Below are 19,715 nucleotides of genomic sequence, written 5' to 3' on the forward strand. Positions count from 1 at the left end.
GCACAAGATTTTTTTAGGGCAATGATTCTTTTTTTTTTTGAGGAAGATTAGCCCTGAGCTAACTACTGCCAATTTTCCTCTTTTTGCTGAGGAAGACTGGCCCTGAGCTAACATCCACGACCATCTGCCTCCATTTTATACGTGGGACGCCTGCCACAGCATGGTTTTTGCCAAGCGGTGCCATGTCCACTTCCAGGATCCGCACTGGCGAACCCCAGGCCACCGAGAAGTGGAACGTGTGCACTTAACCACTGGACCACTGGGCCGGCCCCGGACAGTGAAACTATTCTTAATGACACTATCATGATGGATACACATGATTATACATTTGCCAGACTCACAGAATGTAGAACACCAAGAGTGAACGCTAATGTAAACTGGACTTTGGGTGCTAAGAAGTTTCAATGCATCTTTGATTGTAACAAATGTTCCACTGTGGTGGGAGATGCTGACAGCAGGGGAGGCTGTATGTATGTGGGGGGAGGGGTATTTAGGAACCCTCTACTTTGCACTCAATTTTCCTATGAACTTAAAATTGCCCGAAAAAACAAAGCGTACTTTTAAAAGAATCCCACATCCGGAAACTGAGAAAAACAACACTTAAATAAAGAAATCAAATGAGGGATAAAGAAAACAAGATATTGAGAGCTGCATGACAATCAAAACGCTGTATGTCAAAACTTACGCAACAGAATTAAATCAGTATAAAAAATAAAGGTATCTGAAAATCAGTGAGCTAAGCACTCAAGAAGTTAGAAAAAGAGCAACAGAGTAACCAAGAAGGAAATAAACAGCAGATAAACTGAATTGGTACCCCCTCAAAAAAAAAAATCATGGTAGCTATTATGATTTCTAGTTCTATGCTAAATAATTATTAAACCTCAATGAAATATATAAATATCTGGAAAATATAAAATTATTAGAAGAAATCTAAAACTGGAATAGCTTAATAACCACTAAAGAAATTGAAATGGTAATCCAAAACCTCTATCCTCAAAATTATTAGGTCCAGTCAGTTTTTAGTTGTGTTCTATCAAGCTGTTAAGAAATAAGTGTTCGTCATTTATACAAGTTGTTCTAGAGACCAGATAGAGAGGAGCTATTGCTCAGACACAAGCAACTTAAATTAAGATATTCAGACTGAATTCAGAAGAAATCAAACACATGGTGTGCACATATACACACCCCAAATACACGTAATGAATAACTAGGGCTCACTTTAGTAATGCAAAGATGACTCATGTCAGAATATTTATCTATGTACTTTCACATTAACAGACTAGACAGGAAATACCATATGATCATCTTAGTTGATAGAAAAAAGCACTGGAGAATTTAAAAAATAAGTACACACTAAAATCTATCAGCAAACCAGGAACAGAAGCAAGCTTCAACTTAATAAAGGTTACAGAACAAAAAGCTATAGTAAACATATTTAATGGAGAAATTTTATACAAATTCCCTTTAAGAGAAGAAACAAGATAAAGATGCCAGCTTATCACTGCTACTGCTCACCTTAGTACTAGAGGTTTTGGCTGACACAATAAAAGTAGAAATAGATAAGAAGATTAGAAGGAGCCAAAACTGTCATTATTTCAGGATGACAGTATAACATACACAGAAAACCCACTAAGGAAAAAGACTTCAGCAAACCTGCTAGATAAACAGACATAAAAATGATCATTATAAAGCATAACAGAAAGATTCAAAATAGCACCAAATCTTATGCAATTATTTCTAACTAATGGAATGAAGGATGCACAAGCCGCCTTTAACAGAGAAAATGTTAAACTCTATTATAGAACAGACACAAAAGAAGATCTGACTACCATGTTCACTGACACGATGACATTATTATTAACATGTCCCCATGATTTATAAATTCAATGCAACTTGAATCAAAACACCAAAAATACTTTTTGGACAACTTGACAAACTGATTCAAAAATAATGAAGAAAAACACAGAGACCAATAAAAACACTGAGGTGATTAAAAAGAAAAGGGAAAAACAGGTAAGCCACAGAGTAAGATACAATGCCAGTTATAGGAAAAACACACATTCTATATAGAAAATCCTAAAGACTCCACCAAAAAACTGTTAGAACAAACGAATTCAGTAAAGCTGCAGGATACAAATCCATGTACAAAAATCAGCTGCATTTCTATAAACTAACAATGAACTATGAGAAAGAGAAATGAAAAAAAAAATGAAGAAAATCCCATTTACAATTGCATCAAAAAGAACAAAACATCTAGGAATAAGTTTAATCAAGGAGGTGAAAGACCAGTATACTGAAAACTCTAAGACACAGATGAAAGAAACTGAAGATGACACAAATAAATGGAAAGATATTCCATGCTTATGGATTGGAAGAATTAATATTTTAAAATGTCCTTACTACCCAAAGCAATCTGCAGATTCAGTGCAATCCCCATCAAAGTTGCAATGGCATTTTTCACAGAAATAGAACACACAGTCCTAAAATCTGTACGGAACCACAAAAGACTCAGAATAGCCAAAGCAATCTTGAGAAAGACGAATGAAGCTGGAGGCATCACGCTCGCTGATTTCAAACTGTATTATTATAAAGCCATAGTAATGAAAACAGTATGGTATTGGCATAAAAACAGATACATAGATCAACGGAACAGAACAGAGAGCAGAGAAATAAACCCACACATACATGGTCAATCAATTTACAACACAGGAGATAACAATATACAATGGGGAAAGGACAGTCTCTTCAATAAATGATTTTGGGAAAACTGGACAGCTACATGCAAAAGAATGAAACTGGAGCACTATCTTACACCATACACAAAAATCAACTCAAAATGGATTAAGACTTGAAACTATAAAACTCCTAGAGGAAAACACAGGCAGTAGGCTCCTTGACATTGGTCTTGGTGATGATCTTTTGGATCCGACTTTAAAAGCAAAGGCAACACAAAAGCAAAAATAAACAAGATGAACTACATTAAACTAAAAAGCTTCTGCACAGCAAAGGAAATCATCAAAAAAATGAAAAGGCAACCTATCGAATGGGAGAAAACATTTGAAATTGTATGTCCGACAAAGGGTTAATATGCAAAATACAAAATAACTCATACAACTCAATAGAAAAGAAAACACAACTCAAAAATAGGCAGATGATCCAAACAGAGATTTTTCCAAAGGTGATATACAGATGGCCAACAGGCACATGAAAAGATGTTCAACATCACTAAACACCAGGGAAATGCAAAATCAAAACTACAAAGAGTTATCACTTCACATCTCTTAGAATGGCTATTATCAAAAAGACAAAAAATAACAAGTGTTGGCATGGATGTGGAGAAAAGGGAACCTTTGTGCACTGTTAGTGGGAATGTAAATTGGTGCAGCCACTATGGAAAACAGTATGAAGGTTCTTCAAAAAATTAAAAATAGAACTATCACATCACCCAGCAACTCCACTTCTGGGAATTTATCTGAAGAAAGCAAAACAAACATCGTAGAAAAGATATATGCAGCCCCATGTTCACTGCAGCAATATTTACAATAGCCAAGATATGGAAATAACCTATATTTACAATAGCCAAGATATGGAAATAACCTGTCAGTAGATGAATGGATAAAGAAGATGTGGTATATACAGTTATGTACTGCATAACGACATTTTGGTCAAAGAAAGACTGCACATGTGACAGTGGTCCTAAAAGACTAGTAACATATGGCCTAGGTGTGTAGCAGGCTATACCATCTAGGCCTGTATAAGTACACTCTATGACATCTGCACAACAACAAAATTGCCTAATGACGCATTTCTCTGAATCCATCACTGTTAAGTCATGCATGACTGTACATATAATGGAACACTATTCAGTCATTAAAAAAAGAATGAAATCTTGCCTTTTACAACAACATGGATGGACCTTGAGGGCATTATACTAAGTGAAATAAGTCAGACAAATACTTTATGATTTCACTTATTTGGAATCTAAAAAACAAAGCAAACAAACCAAGCTCATAGATACAGAGAATAGACTGGTGGTTCCTGGGGATGGGAGGTTGGAGGGGGTGAAACGGGCAAAGGGGGTCAAAACACACAAACTTTCAGCTATAAAATAAATAAGTCATGGGGATGTAATGCGCAGCATGGTGACTACAGTTAGTAAATTATAGTCAATAAATGGTGACTATATTGCACATCTGAAAGTTGCTAAGTGAGTACATCTTAAAAGTCCTCATCACAAGAAAAAAACAAAACTGTGTGGTAATGGATGTTAACTAGACATAGTGGTGATCATTTTGCAATGTATACAAATATCAAACCATTATGTTGTATGCCTGTTATACGTCAATTGTACTTCAATAAAAAAAATAAAGATGAAGAATTTAAAAAAAGAAGAAGAAGGAAAAAACACAAGAAAAGCCTAATAAAAAAGTTTCATAAGCTTCTCCCAATACATACATGTCCTAGGACATATATCCAAGTGAGTTACTATTGGGGAGTGTATATGAGAATGAAGATGGAAAATAAAGAGAAAAAATGTGACGGATCCTCCATGGACCAATGATAATGACCATAATATAAAGAGTACAAGTAACTTAAATTTGTGAACCTGAAATTTTAAAAGGAAGAATAAAACAAACAACAGGAAGTTTTCAAACAAATACACAGCATTTTTGGATGGGAAAGTTTAATAGTAAAGTATGAAAATATGAATTCTTCTGAAACTGAAATGAATTAAACATAATCCCAGATAAAAACACAATTTTTCCCATAAATTTAAAGTATTAAGGTATTTTTGATCAATTCACAGCTTTCTCATTTTCTCAACAATAATGTGAGGGTAAGAGCTACCTCTCGGGACTGTTTTGATTAAATTAGATTATACGCATGAACTCTTCTTTTCATTGATCTTTAAGAACTAAAGAAAACCAAAACAAAAAAACCTTGAGGCTAAAGAATGGGGCTATTATCAATAGTCATAAAATAGCTATCTTTAAATGAGGCCTCAGGCTTAAGTTATTTTCCCAAAACACCATAAAAATGTGTAAGGATTCCACATACAGAAGCATTAGCAAAAAGAACAGGAAGACTACTATCTTAAAATCAAGTATTGAGGGGAAAAAATGCAGCACAGCAATATGGTTCCCCCTTTTCCTAAAAAGAAAAAAAAAATCCAAGCAATTTTGAAAATTCTATTTGTCTTCCTGACATTGTGCAAAGTAAGGTACAAGCAAAAGAGTATTTTAAACTACTACGTATTAAGAAAGGTTTACAGCAACAAACAAGGGTACATAAATTTTTATATAGAGAGTTCTTTCTAATATAATGCTTAACCAAAAATTATTAGGTTAATCACCACGTCCCTACAAGTTTTGTTTCCCTTCTAATTGTGACAGGGAGAATTCAAATCCTTGTGAAAACCAGTATCGATCTGATTCCCTTTTCTCTCATTAAGTCCCATCAAAATTAGATTTTAAAATAAATCAAACAATTTTTCAATCTTTGGCATACAAAAGAAAGAAAAAGGGTTCAACTTAGTAAATAATCATTAAAATAGAAATAAGGATTGGTGTAGTAGGCTAAAGAAGTATAAGGAAATAAATATATTCCAGAGGTACTTACTGCACCAGATGTTGTACCTAAAAAAAAAAATAAGAGGAACAATATTTACAATGTGAAAAAATCATACCGTTCTTGAGTTTTAAAATATTTATACATACTATTTCTTCCTCCTCATCCTGTCACACTAGATGTGTGATATCCTAAGACTGTCCCTTATGACCTATGTGCTTGCTCTCTTTCCTAGAAAATAATCATCTAGAGTGCAAAGCAATTTCAGAATTAAGTGGCACTATGAGCTTTCAATCTGCCAACTCACTTGGAGCAGGTTTGAGAAGTATTCACACCTTTTGTTTCTCTTCTTGTTATTACAGGTGTCTATCTTGACTAATTCCTCTTCCTCTGCTATATTAATGAGGCACAAAATGCCTTGGACCTCTGATTCTATGCTTTAGGTTTCCAGGAACTTCAACTATCTAAACTCCAGACTTGTGCTGTACAATACAGTATCCATTAGCCACCACACATCCCTGTTTAAATTAAAATTTAATTAAGATTAAGTAAAACTTAAAAGTTCAGTTCCTCCTTTGCACTAGCCACATTTCAAGTCTTCAATAATTACATGTGTCTAGTGGCTACTAGTCAACAAAACAGATTACAGAACATTTCCATCACTGCAGAAAGTTCTGTTAGATGGCACTGTCCTAAACTACTCCTACAACCCCCTTAAGACACAAGGGGAAATGCACATTAATCACAAAGTTCATATGAATAATCTTTACTTTTAGAAACTAGTAACTTAAAATTGTATTTAAAAAGGAAAACAAAGACTGTATGTAAAAAGGAAACAGTTTTCTTTAGTTACTGAGAGCTATCAAATGAAGCTACTATGGACATCAATGGTAAACCAAAGCATTTAAGAAGTAATTAAAAAAATTTTAAGGTTACTTTCCAGGATTGTTTAGGGTAACAGTAAGCAGCTCTAGATATCTAAATAGGCTAAAAAACATTATACTAGGTATTTCAGAACATCACTTCAGCTTAAATAATGAAATTTGTGAAACATCTTAAGATGATCAATTATGTCCCTTATAAACCTGCAGGAAAGCACATACTGCATTTTAAAATGTTTCAACCCATACCGTTTAAAACAAAACAGGTTTTAGCATAATCATGGGATGTTCAACACCCAGAATACTAATTTATGTGGAACATTATTTACTCAGGGATAACCGAGGCATTACTATTAAGTGTTAGAGACACACTAGTCAAAACAAATATTAGTAAGTGGCTGGAAAAAAAATCATCACAGGGTTTACAAACTCCAGTGACTACAAAGACCAAGCAGGTAACAGAAAAATGACTGTGAAGTTGTCCAGCAGGCCAAGGAGAGAACACGCTCCATAGCTAAAGTATGGAGTTGCTATCTCATTCCACAATGCTTGCAGAGTACAAATACAGACAGAACTAGAGTTTTCCATTCAAATACTCTCTTTGTACCTACTGTGTTGACAAGGACCACTGTAAACAATATTCAGATCATGCAACTTTTCAAGAAAAATTCAATCTCTGTGTAAAAAGATAAATTCAATCTTTACGTTAAGCCCGCAGACTTTAAATATTAGCAACTAATTATAAAGTTTAAAAACATTGTGTGGGCCAAAGCACACCTGTAGACCAAATCTGGTCCTAGAAGTCCTGATCCAAAATTATGATAATTTCTTATGGATTCAATTATAAATACTATCCCTATTTACCACTGCTTAAAAGAAAAAAAAAATCAGGAGCTGATTATAAAGCGTAAGAGACACAGCTTTTATTCCTCATTATAGTATGGTTGCTACTGTCCAAATGACCAATACATACCGCCATAAATGGTACACATACCTGCTGCCACATCCATATTATTTACTCCTGGCTGTAAGAAGAAAAATAATCAATAATGTTGACCTTGTTTAACTATATTTTATACAAGTCCCTCATAAAGCACAGTCAATCAGTCCACTCTCTATATGATTCTCAAGCCTCTGACTCAAAGATTCTTGGTAAATTTTAGTGGTCTCAGTTCCCTGAGCTTGCCATAAATTGTAAAAAACATCAGTAACCTGGGGGTACTGAAGCACTTTAATCTAAATGTTATATTTATATAATCATCAGTTACATACAGATCCACAATTCTTTACCCACAATTCTGAAATCCAAAAAGCTCTGAAAACCAAGTTTTTTCAAGTTTGGCACTAATACTCATTATAGTGGCAAAACCTACCCTGAAGGACACGAGCTCTTTAGAGTATTTATCTTACCTCAGAGTGAATATCCGTAAGTTTTGCTGTAGAAATATTGTGCTGGAAATTATAAGGCACTGTCTAAGGCCTCACAGGAAATTTTTAGATAATTTATAGTATATGTAAAATATTACTTTACAGTATTAAAAAATTCTGAAATATATCTGGGCCTAAGAGTTTTGGATAAGACACTGCAAACTTACCACCCCAGTGGAGTATCAACTTCTGTTCACTACAACCACTAGGCTATCAGGTAATAAAGAAGTTATGCTAATTTGAATATCATAACAATTTATATAATTGTGATACTACAGGGTGATAAGGCCGTTCAAGGATTTTCTAAGTAACGTGTCCCAGGTGAAGTCTCATGAAATGTGGATTTCAAATGAAATCTTTTTTTTTTCAAGCTACAGCTTTTTTATTTTTATTTTTTTTTAAAGATTTTATTTTTTTTCCTTTTTCTCCCCAAAGCCCCCCCGCATATGGTTGTATATTCTCCATTGTGGGTTCTTCTAGTTGTGGCATGTGGGACGCTGCCTCAGCATGGTTTGATGAGCAGTGCCATGTCCGCGCCCAGAATTCGAACTAATGAAACACTGGGCCACCTGCAGTGGAGTGCGCAAACTTAACCACTCGGCCACGGGGCCAGCCCCTCCAATGAAATCTTTTGATTTCTAAATTTAGGTTCCAGTACTAAATTATGTCAATTTTTAATTATCACTCAGTAAAACAAATGTCCACTCTTTAAGATAAGAAAGCTACCAGACCCATAAAGTGCTTCTGACAAATTATGTTTTTTAGTGTTCTAGTCGTATTTAATGCAGAATGAATTTAATAACAAAGGATGTACATAAAATATAAATATTGGGGAAAAAATGTAAGTGCCTGTCATTCAAGAAACTAAAAATAAAAGTCCACTGTAATTCCCATCTTACACGTCCGGAGGCACTTAAAAAGCTAATGATTGGTTATAAAATACATATATATTATTTCATAAATAAAAGTAATCAAAACACCACAGAAAATAGTTATTTTCACAAGATTACCGGTAAGGCAGGCTGCATGGAAGCCTGAGACATATGAGACATCATCATTCCAGGCATTACTGAAGACATCATTCCAGGCATCTAGAACAAAAGTAAAAGAAGGTTACTATATAAGACCAAAGCACTTAATATGACTTTAAGAATCTATCTGGTTATTAAAGCTAATATGTACAACTTAAGATTAAAACCCAGTTAACACTATACCTACATGGATAGTATGCTTAGTAAGTGCTTGTTGAATGAATGAAGTATTTTATCAATGATCTATTTTAATACTTATGTCATAATTTTTATGTACAGTGAAAATTATTTTAACAAATAAATTTAAAAATTCAGACTATTATGTTATTTCTAACCTAAATTTAAGAATATTAATTTTCTTTTAGTTTTAACTTAACTCATGTTTTTCTCCCTTCTTTGGAGTAAGACAAAATATTTTTTCAGTATTTCTCACCTTTGACTTTTAATATCTGTATTAAGCCAGCTTTTATAGCGATCTGGTCCTTTTTAAAATTCTAAATCAAAGGTGCTTAAAATTCAGTGACAAAAAAATACATAAAGAACATAAATCATCTATGCCCTCTCTCTTTTTTTTTGAGGAAGATTAGCCCTGAGCTAACTGCTGCCAATCCTCCTCTTTTTTTGCTAAGGAAGAATGGCCCTGAGCTAACATCCATGCCTATCTTCCTCTACTTTATATGTGGGATGCCTATCACAGCACGGCTTGCCAAGCCGTGCCTTGTCTGCACCCAGGATCCGAAGCGGCGAACCCCGGGCCGCCGAAGTGGAACACGCGAACTGAACTGCTGCACCACTGGGCTAGCCTCTATGTCCTCTCTTGTAAAGAAAACCTTAATGAAGTACACACATGAATATGTGAAGAAACAAAATATTAATTTGGGAGCTTAACCTTGTCTACCAATAACGGCAATTCAAATCTATGAATTAATCTTTACCCTATAGTATGAATAAAAATGATGATTACCATAAATTTCCAAAGGATTTTGACCCAATGCTCATCTATATTAGGAGAATGTGACATTGTAATTTTGATTTTAATATGAACTAATTAAGGAAAATATGGAGGGGAATAAAAATTATATACAATAACCATAGGTACTAGGAACAAGGTTACCAGTTATTCAACAGTTTCAAATTAAATGAACAATCTGAGAAATAGGAACAACAAAAGAGAAATAAGTGTATTGGTCAATAGGGACATAGATGAGAACACTCACACTGTTTTTCATTACTTATGAAAGTCAACTCATGAGCAAAACCAGGCTAAAGTACATTAAAATGAAGTAGCATGTTATTAATGGATTAAAAAACAACGAAAGCTTTTCTGTTCCTCAAATCATTCAATAAATTGTTTAAATATCACTAAACAAGAACTTGACAGAAAATGCATGACTACAACTTGGAATATACGGTCAAATGATAGTAAAAAAAAAAGGTACAGAATTAGAGCAATCAAATGAGAACAAAGCTTGTAACCTCTCCTCCTATCCCCAACAAATATACACTCACAATTAATTTTGCTTTAGGAAAACAGGAGAGCAGGTTTGAATTCTTTAAGCACTAAGTAACTGATTATGCGGGGAAAAGCATGGTAGGCAACAGAGAGAAACAGTCTGCTTTTTAAAATGGTTTGTATATAAAATCAAAACTAGTAACATTCAAAAACTAGAATACTAAGCTAAATTGAGAAACTAAAGTTTGAAAACTAACAGAAAAACAAATCAAAGTATTTTCTCATAAGAATTAAAGACATTACGAAAACAGAGGTAAAATCTCCATCATACAACAGAACATTTCCACATGGTAGCTGTACACATGACACATGAATGTAATTTCAAATTGAAACATTCTGACTTCATAAGACACACACGGATCAAATCCCATTTAAAAAACAAAGCACAAAAAACCTTCTATGTAACAAAAGTTTACTAGACCAGGCAAATGACAGAGCAAACAATATCTGAAAATCACTAAACAGAGTTAGACAGAGTTCTCTCAATTGTTCCTCTTCCCACACTTCAAATTTTAAAACATCTCAACAATTTGCCTTTAGACCAGAACTCATGGTATGGGTTATAAAATGAGTTAAGGTCAAATAAAAAGCTAAATTCTCCCTCAATATCTCTGTAAATTCTGAGGGCCAGCAACTAGCTAAGCTTATTCAACCTGACAAACATTAGCAAGATTCTTAAATCACGTACAACTGAATATTCTAAAAGTAAATAGATTACTATAACTTTAAACCAAAACTGTGATGTTATTAACATGAAGCCAAAGAACAAAGACATCAACATACAAAATACCATATTTCTTATGAAAAGCTATTACAACATTTGACAAATTAAGAGCTCTTCCAGAGGCTTGAGCATTATAGAAAAGCCTGTTTACCAAAGCCTTAAGAATCTACTTTGTGGAAATGTTATGATTTCCATTTTTCATTAATTCTAGGATATACATAATATAGAGATGTATGTTTCAACCCATGTGACTGAAACTGAATTCCTTCAGAGAATTTGTGTTGACTTAGGCAACACCATCAATCTGAGACCATTAAAATTTTCTAAGTTGTTATTTTTTTGTTTTAACACCACACTAATACTGGGAATCCAGGCTGCAAACTTATTATAAGAACTAGTTTGTGGTTCAAATTCGCAGAAGTGATTTTTCCCTCCCTCTGCCCAATAACCAAAGTTGAGACATTGAAGCTACTTTACTGTCTCCTTTTGCATGGTAGATATACTACTTAATTCACACATGGAGGGACTAGCCCCTTGGTGGCCTTCAGCTTTATTTGTAGAGTATTTTCAACTTGTCATGTTAGGTTTGTTTTTCTGTGAAAAAACAGGCACATAATATAATGGAGTGTCTGACCACTGATGACATCTTACATTCAATGAAAATGGAATGCCTGTTCAAAATGGCTAAAGGGAAGAATTCTTAACATAGTTGCTACAATAATGTCACAACAAATTCCATAAGCCAGATCATTCTTAAAGCCACAAAGTCGTAGTTCATATAAGATTAATATGAACCACACTGAAAATCACAACCATGCAGAGCTTCACAAATTTCCATTTAAGCTACTTTGGCAAATATATGAAATGCTATAATTAAGAATTTTTAGTTGTTAGGAGACAAGGAGAGACTAGGAAGAGTGAAAACATATTATGTGGGATTTAAGCTAAATTGCCTAAAATATTAAACATTTGAATTTTATGGACACTTTGGCACCTCCTAAAAACAAAAAATAATTCAGATATACTTTTTGATATACTTTATTCATAAGTGGTCAACCATTTGTGTATCTATACACTATATAAACAATTTTTTATTTTCTTAATGATAAAAGTTAAATCAATTATCAAGATGCTTTCAGAAGAATCAACATCGTGAAGAAAGAAAGAAACCAGTGAAAACTAGGGCGCACCACACAATCTGCTCAGTCATTCTTAGCATCCCAGTTTGGAAAATTTCTAATGTTAGATAAAAACAAGCATTCTTGTTGTTGATACATTCATGTATCACTCTAGGTATTTTTAAAATTAAAATAAAAGGTACAGTAATAAAAGCAATTGTATCAAGGCTACAGCAAATTAAAAATGTAAACTAAATTAGCCCAATTTTATTGTGACATGAAAACAAAAGCAAACATCTTCACGTGGGCACTTCAGAAGTTCTTTTCTTGGTAATTATTTCCTGAAGTTTTTCTCGGTGGAAAGAAATCACACAACCTATCTTTTGTCTAGATATTAACTCTTAAATTTGGTTCATTTTTAAAAACCATACCTGCTGGAAACCTGCAGTTCCAGATTATCTAAAAAGTTTGATTCTTGCCTTTGTACTTGGTTCCTTTCAAACGTACTAAAGTCAAATTCCACAAGATAAGTACACTCTACAGAGGCAATTAAGCACAATATTTAAAAATGACTATCTCCTACACCACTAACTTACCTTATGAAAAAATATATGAATGGAAAGTTTATTCTTTGAATAAATGCAAAAACTACATCTTTGAAAATAACTAAATATCCATTCAATTGGAAATAAACAGAAATACCTCTCTTTAAAGAATGTCCTTAGTAACCCAAAGTAAGTGGTTGCATTTTGGGACAATCATTTAACCTTACTTCCTCTTCAGCTAGAGTTATATATAAATTCAAGCCATTTCTCATTTTCTAATATAACATTTAGATAAAAAATAGACAATATCTGCACAAACTGTCACCTCATAGACTAGAACCTTACCATTCAATAAGTCAATTGTCAGTATTCAAAACTATTTAGTTTGCTAAATTCTCTCAACCTGGAGAGTTCAGAATTGCTGAAGTATACACTATTCAGATTCTAAAGAGGCTGGCTTAATCCCCGTACAGGGAAGCAGCCTAGTATGGCTATTAAGTACATTCTGGAGTCAGACTGCCAGAATTCCTATCCCTGATTGGACACTTACCAGCTGTGTGATCTTGGGCTAATTCACTTAACCTCTCTGGGCCTCAATTTCCTCACCTGTAACATGGGGAAATAGTATTCATCTGATAGGACTGTTGTAGGGTTCAAATGGGATAACACACAGAAAGCACTTAGAACAGTGCTCAATAAATGACAACTGTTTTATTACCACTACTCTCCTTCAAATAATATAATAAAAGTACTTCTTATATTGCTCCTTCTCTCATCTATTCCCTATCTATCAGTTAGGTAGGCACTTCGGTTCTTTAAAGGCATCTAGTAAATACCGTAAAACCATGATCTTTAGTAGGAATCAACACATGCAATAAGAAGTCAATCACAGATTAACCAACACATTTACTGCTGGCTCTGCAATGTCACTGTACAATTCACTTAATTCTCTGGGCCTTACTATTTCCATCTAAAAATTGGACACTTACCTAGCCAACTCACTTTTCAGAGTCAGGAGGATCAAATTCAATAGGGCGTATTAATCTTTCAAAGTTATATACAAATATGGTGCTAGAATCATAATTCTTCCTAATATAGATTAGATACCATAATCCCATTCCCTGAAACCTTAAAAAAAAAATGTGAAAAAGGGCAAGAGGTTTAAATTATTTAGTGTTACTTAGCCCATTGTCTCTTGCTAAACTTGAAACTAACTTATTAAATGAGGGTACAGAAAATATAAAGAGAAAACCACTGGGTATGGATACGCGACACAAAAACTCAGAAACAGAACTGAATGAAAATGAACTATCATTTTATTTTTAAAAACCTCTAGACATACTGGGGATACACACACAAGTTGTGGTGTCTCAATTAAGTCATACAGAATTAAAGACTTTAAAACTTACTCTAAAAAGTTGTCTAAGTCTTCTTTTGGACACAAGCCCTCTAGGACACAAGTACAGAAGGACACAAGACTATTTCCTCCCCTTCCCCAAGTCCTTTAAACCAGATTAAGTATTATACCTAACCTAAATCATTATATATTTGTCTATATGAAACTTCATTTTTAGTTTCTTCTCAATTATGAGCACCTTTAGGATACAGAGCATGTCTCATTTATGTACGTATTACTGGTGCAAAGAACAGTTACACAGTCATGGCAGAAACTCAAATGCTCGTAGTAGACAACTTTGTGACCAGTCCTCATTTCTGTATAAAGGAACACGAGGGTAATTTTCTATTATACTTAACAAATACATGATCATAAATACATAATGATCCTGAAATTACTGAAAGATCCCCTTTCAGAGAAGTAACAACTTTCTCGATAGCCAAAGAAACTATACCAAGCCCATGTTTTCAAACAGGAACTTAACGCTCATTTATCGAAGGGTAATTTAAAAAGTCTTAGCCCAAACAGAAGATCAGGACCTAGTGAGTAAAATTACATTTCTATCATAATGAGAATTTTGATTAAAAAAGCCTAAGATAAATGAGATGAGAATTTTGTTTAAAAAAAAAAATCAATAAAGAACTCACACAACTCAACAACAAAACAAAGAACCACCTATCCAAAAAATGGGCGGAGGGTATGAACAGACATTTTTTCAAAGATGTACAGATGGCCAACACGCACATGAAAAGATGTTCAACATCACTATTAGGGAAATGCAAATCAAAATGACAATGAGCTATCCCCTCACACCTGTCGGAATGACTATTAAAAAGCTGAGAAATAAGTATTGGAGAGGATATGGAGAAAAGGGAACCCGCATACACTGCTGGTAGGAATGCAAAGTGGTGCAGCCACTATGGAAAATAGTATGGAGATTCCTCAAAAAATAAAAAAATAGAACTACCATATGATTCAGCTATTCCACTTCTGGGTATTTATCCAAAGATCACAAAAACAGTAGTTCAAAAAGATACATGCACCCAATAGCCAAGACTTGGAAACAACCTAAGTGTCCATCAGATGAATGGATAAAGAATATGTGCTGTACACACACATACTAGAATACTACTCAACCATAAAAAAGGTGAAACTGCCATTTGCAACAACATGGATGGATCTGACCTTGAGGGTATTACACTAAGCAAATATAAGTCAGACAGAGAAAGACAAATATTGTATGATTTCACTCATATGTGTAAGATAAACAAACACATAGATAACGAGAACAGACTGGTAGTTACCAGAAGGGAAGGGGGTAGAAGGAGGGCAAAAGTGAACAACGGGTCACATACGTATGGTGATGGATGGAAACGAACATGATGTAGTCTATACAGAAGCCAATGTATGAAATATAATGATGTAGACCTGAAATTTACACACTGTTATAAGCCACTGTGACCTCAATTAAAAAATAAATTTCAAAGTCTAAGATAAAACAAACTATATTTCAACTCAGAACAATCCTACTTGCTGGCATGTTTAGTTCTTTAAGAGACATGGCTAACAGCATCACTCAGATTTGAAGACCTAGATTTCCATTTTGAGTGCAGTGCACCAAGGAAAAAGCAGTTACAAGATTTTCTTTCAAGTCCATCATGCAAAATATCACATCTTCAATAACCGATAACTACAACTAGCTTTTTTTTTAATAAACAAGAGAAATGTATGATTATTTGACTAGAGAGAGAAAGAAAACAAACATAAAAGATTCATCTCCACTAAATTTTCCAATGTCTAGAAGTATCATGACACGAGCAGTTGGAAGATGACAAAACAGTTTAGCCAAGCATTTGAGGAATGCCTCCAAGTTCCTTGAGTGCAGGGTGTATACATCATCCATTTTTACACTCACACCAAAGCAAAGAGACTTAAATGTCTACTGACTAAAAGAAATATGAAGGTATGGAAAAAAGATATAAAAATGAAGGACTAACAATAACTTCTACAGGAGACAGTAATCTACTCACCCTTACTTATAAACCTTCACAACTTAGACTTGTTATTTATTTATGTAAAAAATAAACTAGAAACTATAGGAAACTATAGTACAGAGCTATGGCACATACATAGGTACCAATTCTTTACTATCTACTGATATACCACTCATGATGACTGGAAGTCACGTCATCAACATTTCTAAAAAACCTAATTAAAAATCAACAGGTTATAGGGCCGGCCCGGTGGCACAATGGTTAAGTGCGCACATTCGGCTTCGGTGGCCCAGGGTTCACCGGTTCAGATCCCAGGTGCAGACATGGCACTGCTTGGCAAGCCATGCTGTGGCAGGTGTCCCACATATAAAGTAGAGGAAGATGGGCACGGATGTTAGCTCAGGGCCAGTCTTCCTCAGCAAAAAGAGGAGGATTGGCAGCAGTTAGCTCAGGGCTAATCTTCCTCAAAAAAAACAAAACAAAACAAAACAAAAAACAAAAACAGCTTAACCTGTGTGTACTAAATCATTTCAATGTTCTCTTTCCCCTAAAGAGCAGACTAAATCGATAAGGGGACCCAATCCAGCATTTCTCACAAAATGCTAATTCTGTGCAATGTTATTCCATGCAATGTGCTAGACAAAGCAAAAATAAACAGATAGCAGTGGGTAAGGGAGACTGGGAAAGGTGGTCAAACAAAACCAAGAAACACTGAGTAAAAACAGTTTTAAAAGGCTTCTGCAAGACTTCTCAGAATCTTTATAAATATTCTGCCCTGTGAATGTCAAAGGGGAGCGGGGGGAGAAGTACAGTTCATTCCTCCAAACTTACATGGTTGTCTTAGATCTCTCCAAATACTACTCATACTTAAAAGCACCACTCTAGCTAAAGTTTTTGAACAGATGAGTTTTGAAAAGATGATGCTATCTTCAGATATGAAAATAAACTTACAGTATCATTAGTAAAACCAATCAAAATTTAACTATATACACAGCCCAAAAGTTATTCAAACATATTAGGTCTGAGTCAATCTATTTTTAAAAAAGTTCTTGCCTGGGTAATGTAAATGAATACAGAAAATTACCTAGATTCAATAATTATGTGCAGATAACGTAAAAAAAAGTCTGTTTTTGTCATTGCCCAATGTCCACTACAATGGGATGGATTCTGTAAATACCTGAAAGGGTATTCAAAAGCAATAGCAACCAATCAATTTGTCAAATCAGTCAGATAAATCTAAGATACCAACACTCTGGATTTCTCTGGAAGATCTATATTCCAAATCATGATTTTCCCTAGGGAAAATATTTAAAATAAATGGAAAATAGTATTTGTTTTATTCACAAAATAAAAATTACTTATTCATCTTACTTATCTTCCATTTGTGTCAAATGAAAAAGCAACAGTAAAGAGGCAGACACTAAAAACAAATGTAAGTAGTAACAACGTAAAGTCACAAGTAATCTCTGAAAACAGTCACATGTAGCATCGACTGACTTCCTGCCTTTATTACAGGGAAGAATATCTGTGTTTCTTTCATTCATTCAACAAGTATTTTACTGAGCACCCACGATGTGCCAAGAACTGTGCTCAGCACCTAAAGACTTCTTTAAAAGTACAGAATATAGCCCCTGCCCTCTAAGAGCTTACAATCTATTACATGTTGGGAAGACAAAGCAAATAAACCATAAAACAAAACAAGTCAGTAAGTGCCAAAATAAGTGAAATGGTAAGAGTCATGGGCAGGTTACACAGGATTTTATTTTAATAATTTGAAGGGAAGGTGTATGCTGGGCAAAGTTATTGCTGAGGACTTCCTGGAGAGGGCAGAACTTGAAACAGTAGAACTTAGGTAAGCAAAGGAAAGTTCAAGGCGGTAGTGAGCTGGGGGCAGGAAGGCAAGAACAGCATAAGCTGGGTCATGAACTAATACAATCACTCAAGATACCATGAAAAGACCACCCTGTCTTCAAATTAGGGAATGTGAAGACATGCAGCTCAGAATTGTGCTTTGAATTTTGCTATGGGAAATCCTTCAAAGTTATGCTGTGGAATTTAGACATTATGCCATAGGCACAGAAAAACACTGGAGGTTCTTGGGCAAAGAGATAGAATGCTGAAACCTATGAGAATTTTGGGAGGGGCAAGCTTGAAGCAAGAAAACCAGCTCAAAAGTTGTTAAGAGTATCCTAGGCATGGGAGTGTGACGACTTGGGCTCAGACAGCAGCAGGAATAGAAATAAAATGTCACTTTAAGCCTGCCTTACTCAATATAAGAACAAGAACATTAAACTCCTTTTAAATAGCAATTACTCATTTATCAGTTTATTGAACAAAGAAAAAAAAGTACTGAATAATTAGAATTAGGGAGGCATTACTACAAGAATTTTCTTTTTCTATATCTCCATATCAACCCATAAAATCTCATACCACATCACCTACTCTTCTTAAAAAATGAGCTGAATTGAATCATAGGCTGTTAGAGCTGAAAGGGACCTTAAGTCTTTTACTCCACTCTTCTCATTAAAAGAAGAGAAAAACTGATAAAAAAAAAAAGAAAAAAGAGCAAGCTAGGAGGACTCTCTTGGGCTTAAGTAAAGGCAAAATCATCTGTGATAAAGACAGCAGGACTTGCAAGTCCTTTGTGCAGAAAGGATAACAAAAGAATAAGACGTGAAAACATTTTAATGGCAAAACATTACTCACTACAGATATGGAGGAAGAAGAGGCCTCACACGTAATTGTATCTTAATGCAAATCTCTACTAGAAATTCTTGAGTATTGCGATCAAGCAGGAAAATTACTTTATTAACACAGTTTTTAACCAGTGATAAACCATTACTTAACTCACATATTATTTAAAGTTTTAACATCTTTTAAGGTCTCTTCCAGCTCTAAGATCCTATAATTCTGTAACAGTAGAAGCACAACTTTCCCAGATGAAGTTACTATACACTAAGAAAGAGGCAAATTCAACCTAACGGATAATTGAAATAAACACGAAAAAAAATTAAGCTCCATTTGATAATTTCCAAATATTTATTACTACCAATAGATTCAGCCTGAATTCTAAAAAGGACATTCTAGGTTATCTCATTAACTAAAAATAAAATAAAAACAAACACACTACTTCTTTAATCTAAATAACTTGCTGTATTTGAAAAATCATGAACTCTGGCTTCAGTAGATTGTTCTTCTGTCCAGCTTGCTTATTATTTTACCAACAAGTTTTAGAATTTCATCACGTTCAGTAACACTCCAAAAACCACAATCATTTAGCAAGTAAGACACCCACCGATTTTAGTCCTCAGTTGGGTCTCAGAATGAGATTTTAATGTGAACTAGGCACCATACATGAAGGTTCCATTAACTTTCAGTCCCAAAGTCAAAAGAAGTTTTAACTTTTTAAAATTGGATGGTAGAATCCTACCAACTTTGCGTCACTGCAGTGAACTATATATAGGCACCCTGCTTCTACTCATTATCTTCTGACCACTTACTGCTCACTAACACTTCT

General features: G+C 34.3%; 1 protein-coding gene across 9 annotated transcripts in view; it reads right to left on the minus strand.

Annotated features, from left to right (window-relative positions):
• The window catches only part of PRPF40A (pre-mRNA processing factor 40 homolog A), a 54,131-nt gene that overhangs the window by 30,377 nt on the left and 4,039 nt on the right, over positions 1-19,715 (minus strand). For 8 of the 9 annotated variants that reach the window (XM_044768903.2, XM_014831172.3, XM_014831171.3 and 5 more), the window contains exons 3-5: positions 8,888-8,968; positions 7,444-7,474; positions 5,620-5,636 (exon numbers count right to left, since the gene is read on the minus strand). In XM_044768903.2, coding sequence (XP_044624838.2) covers positions 5,620-5,636; positions 7,444-7,474; positions 8,888-8,968 — 129 coding nt within the window. Of the gene's footprint in view, positions 1-5,619; positions 5,637-7,422; positions 7,475-8,887; positions 8,969-19,715 lie in introns of all 9 variants that reach the window. The other variant, XM_070507774.1, reaches the window with a different exon arrangement.

The sequence above is a fragment of the Equus asinus genome, chromosome 4 (assembly GCF_041296235.1).
Source record: "Equus asinus isolate D_3611 breed Donkey chromosome 4, EquAss-T2T_v2, whole genome shotgun sequence".
Lineage (NCBI taxonomy): Eukaryota > Metazoa > Chordata > Mammalia > Perissodactyla > Equidae > Equus > Equus asinus.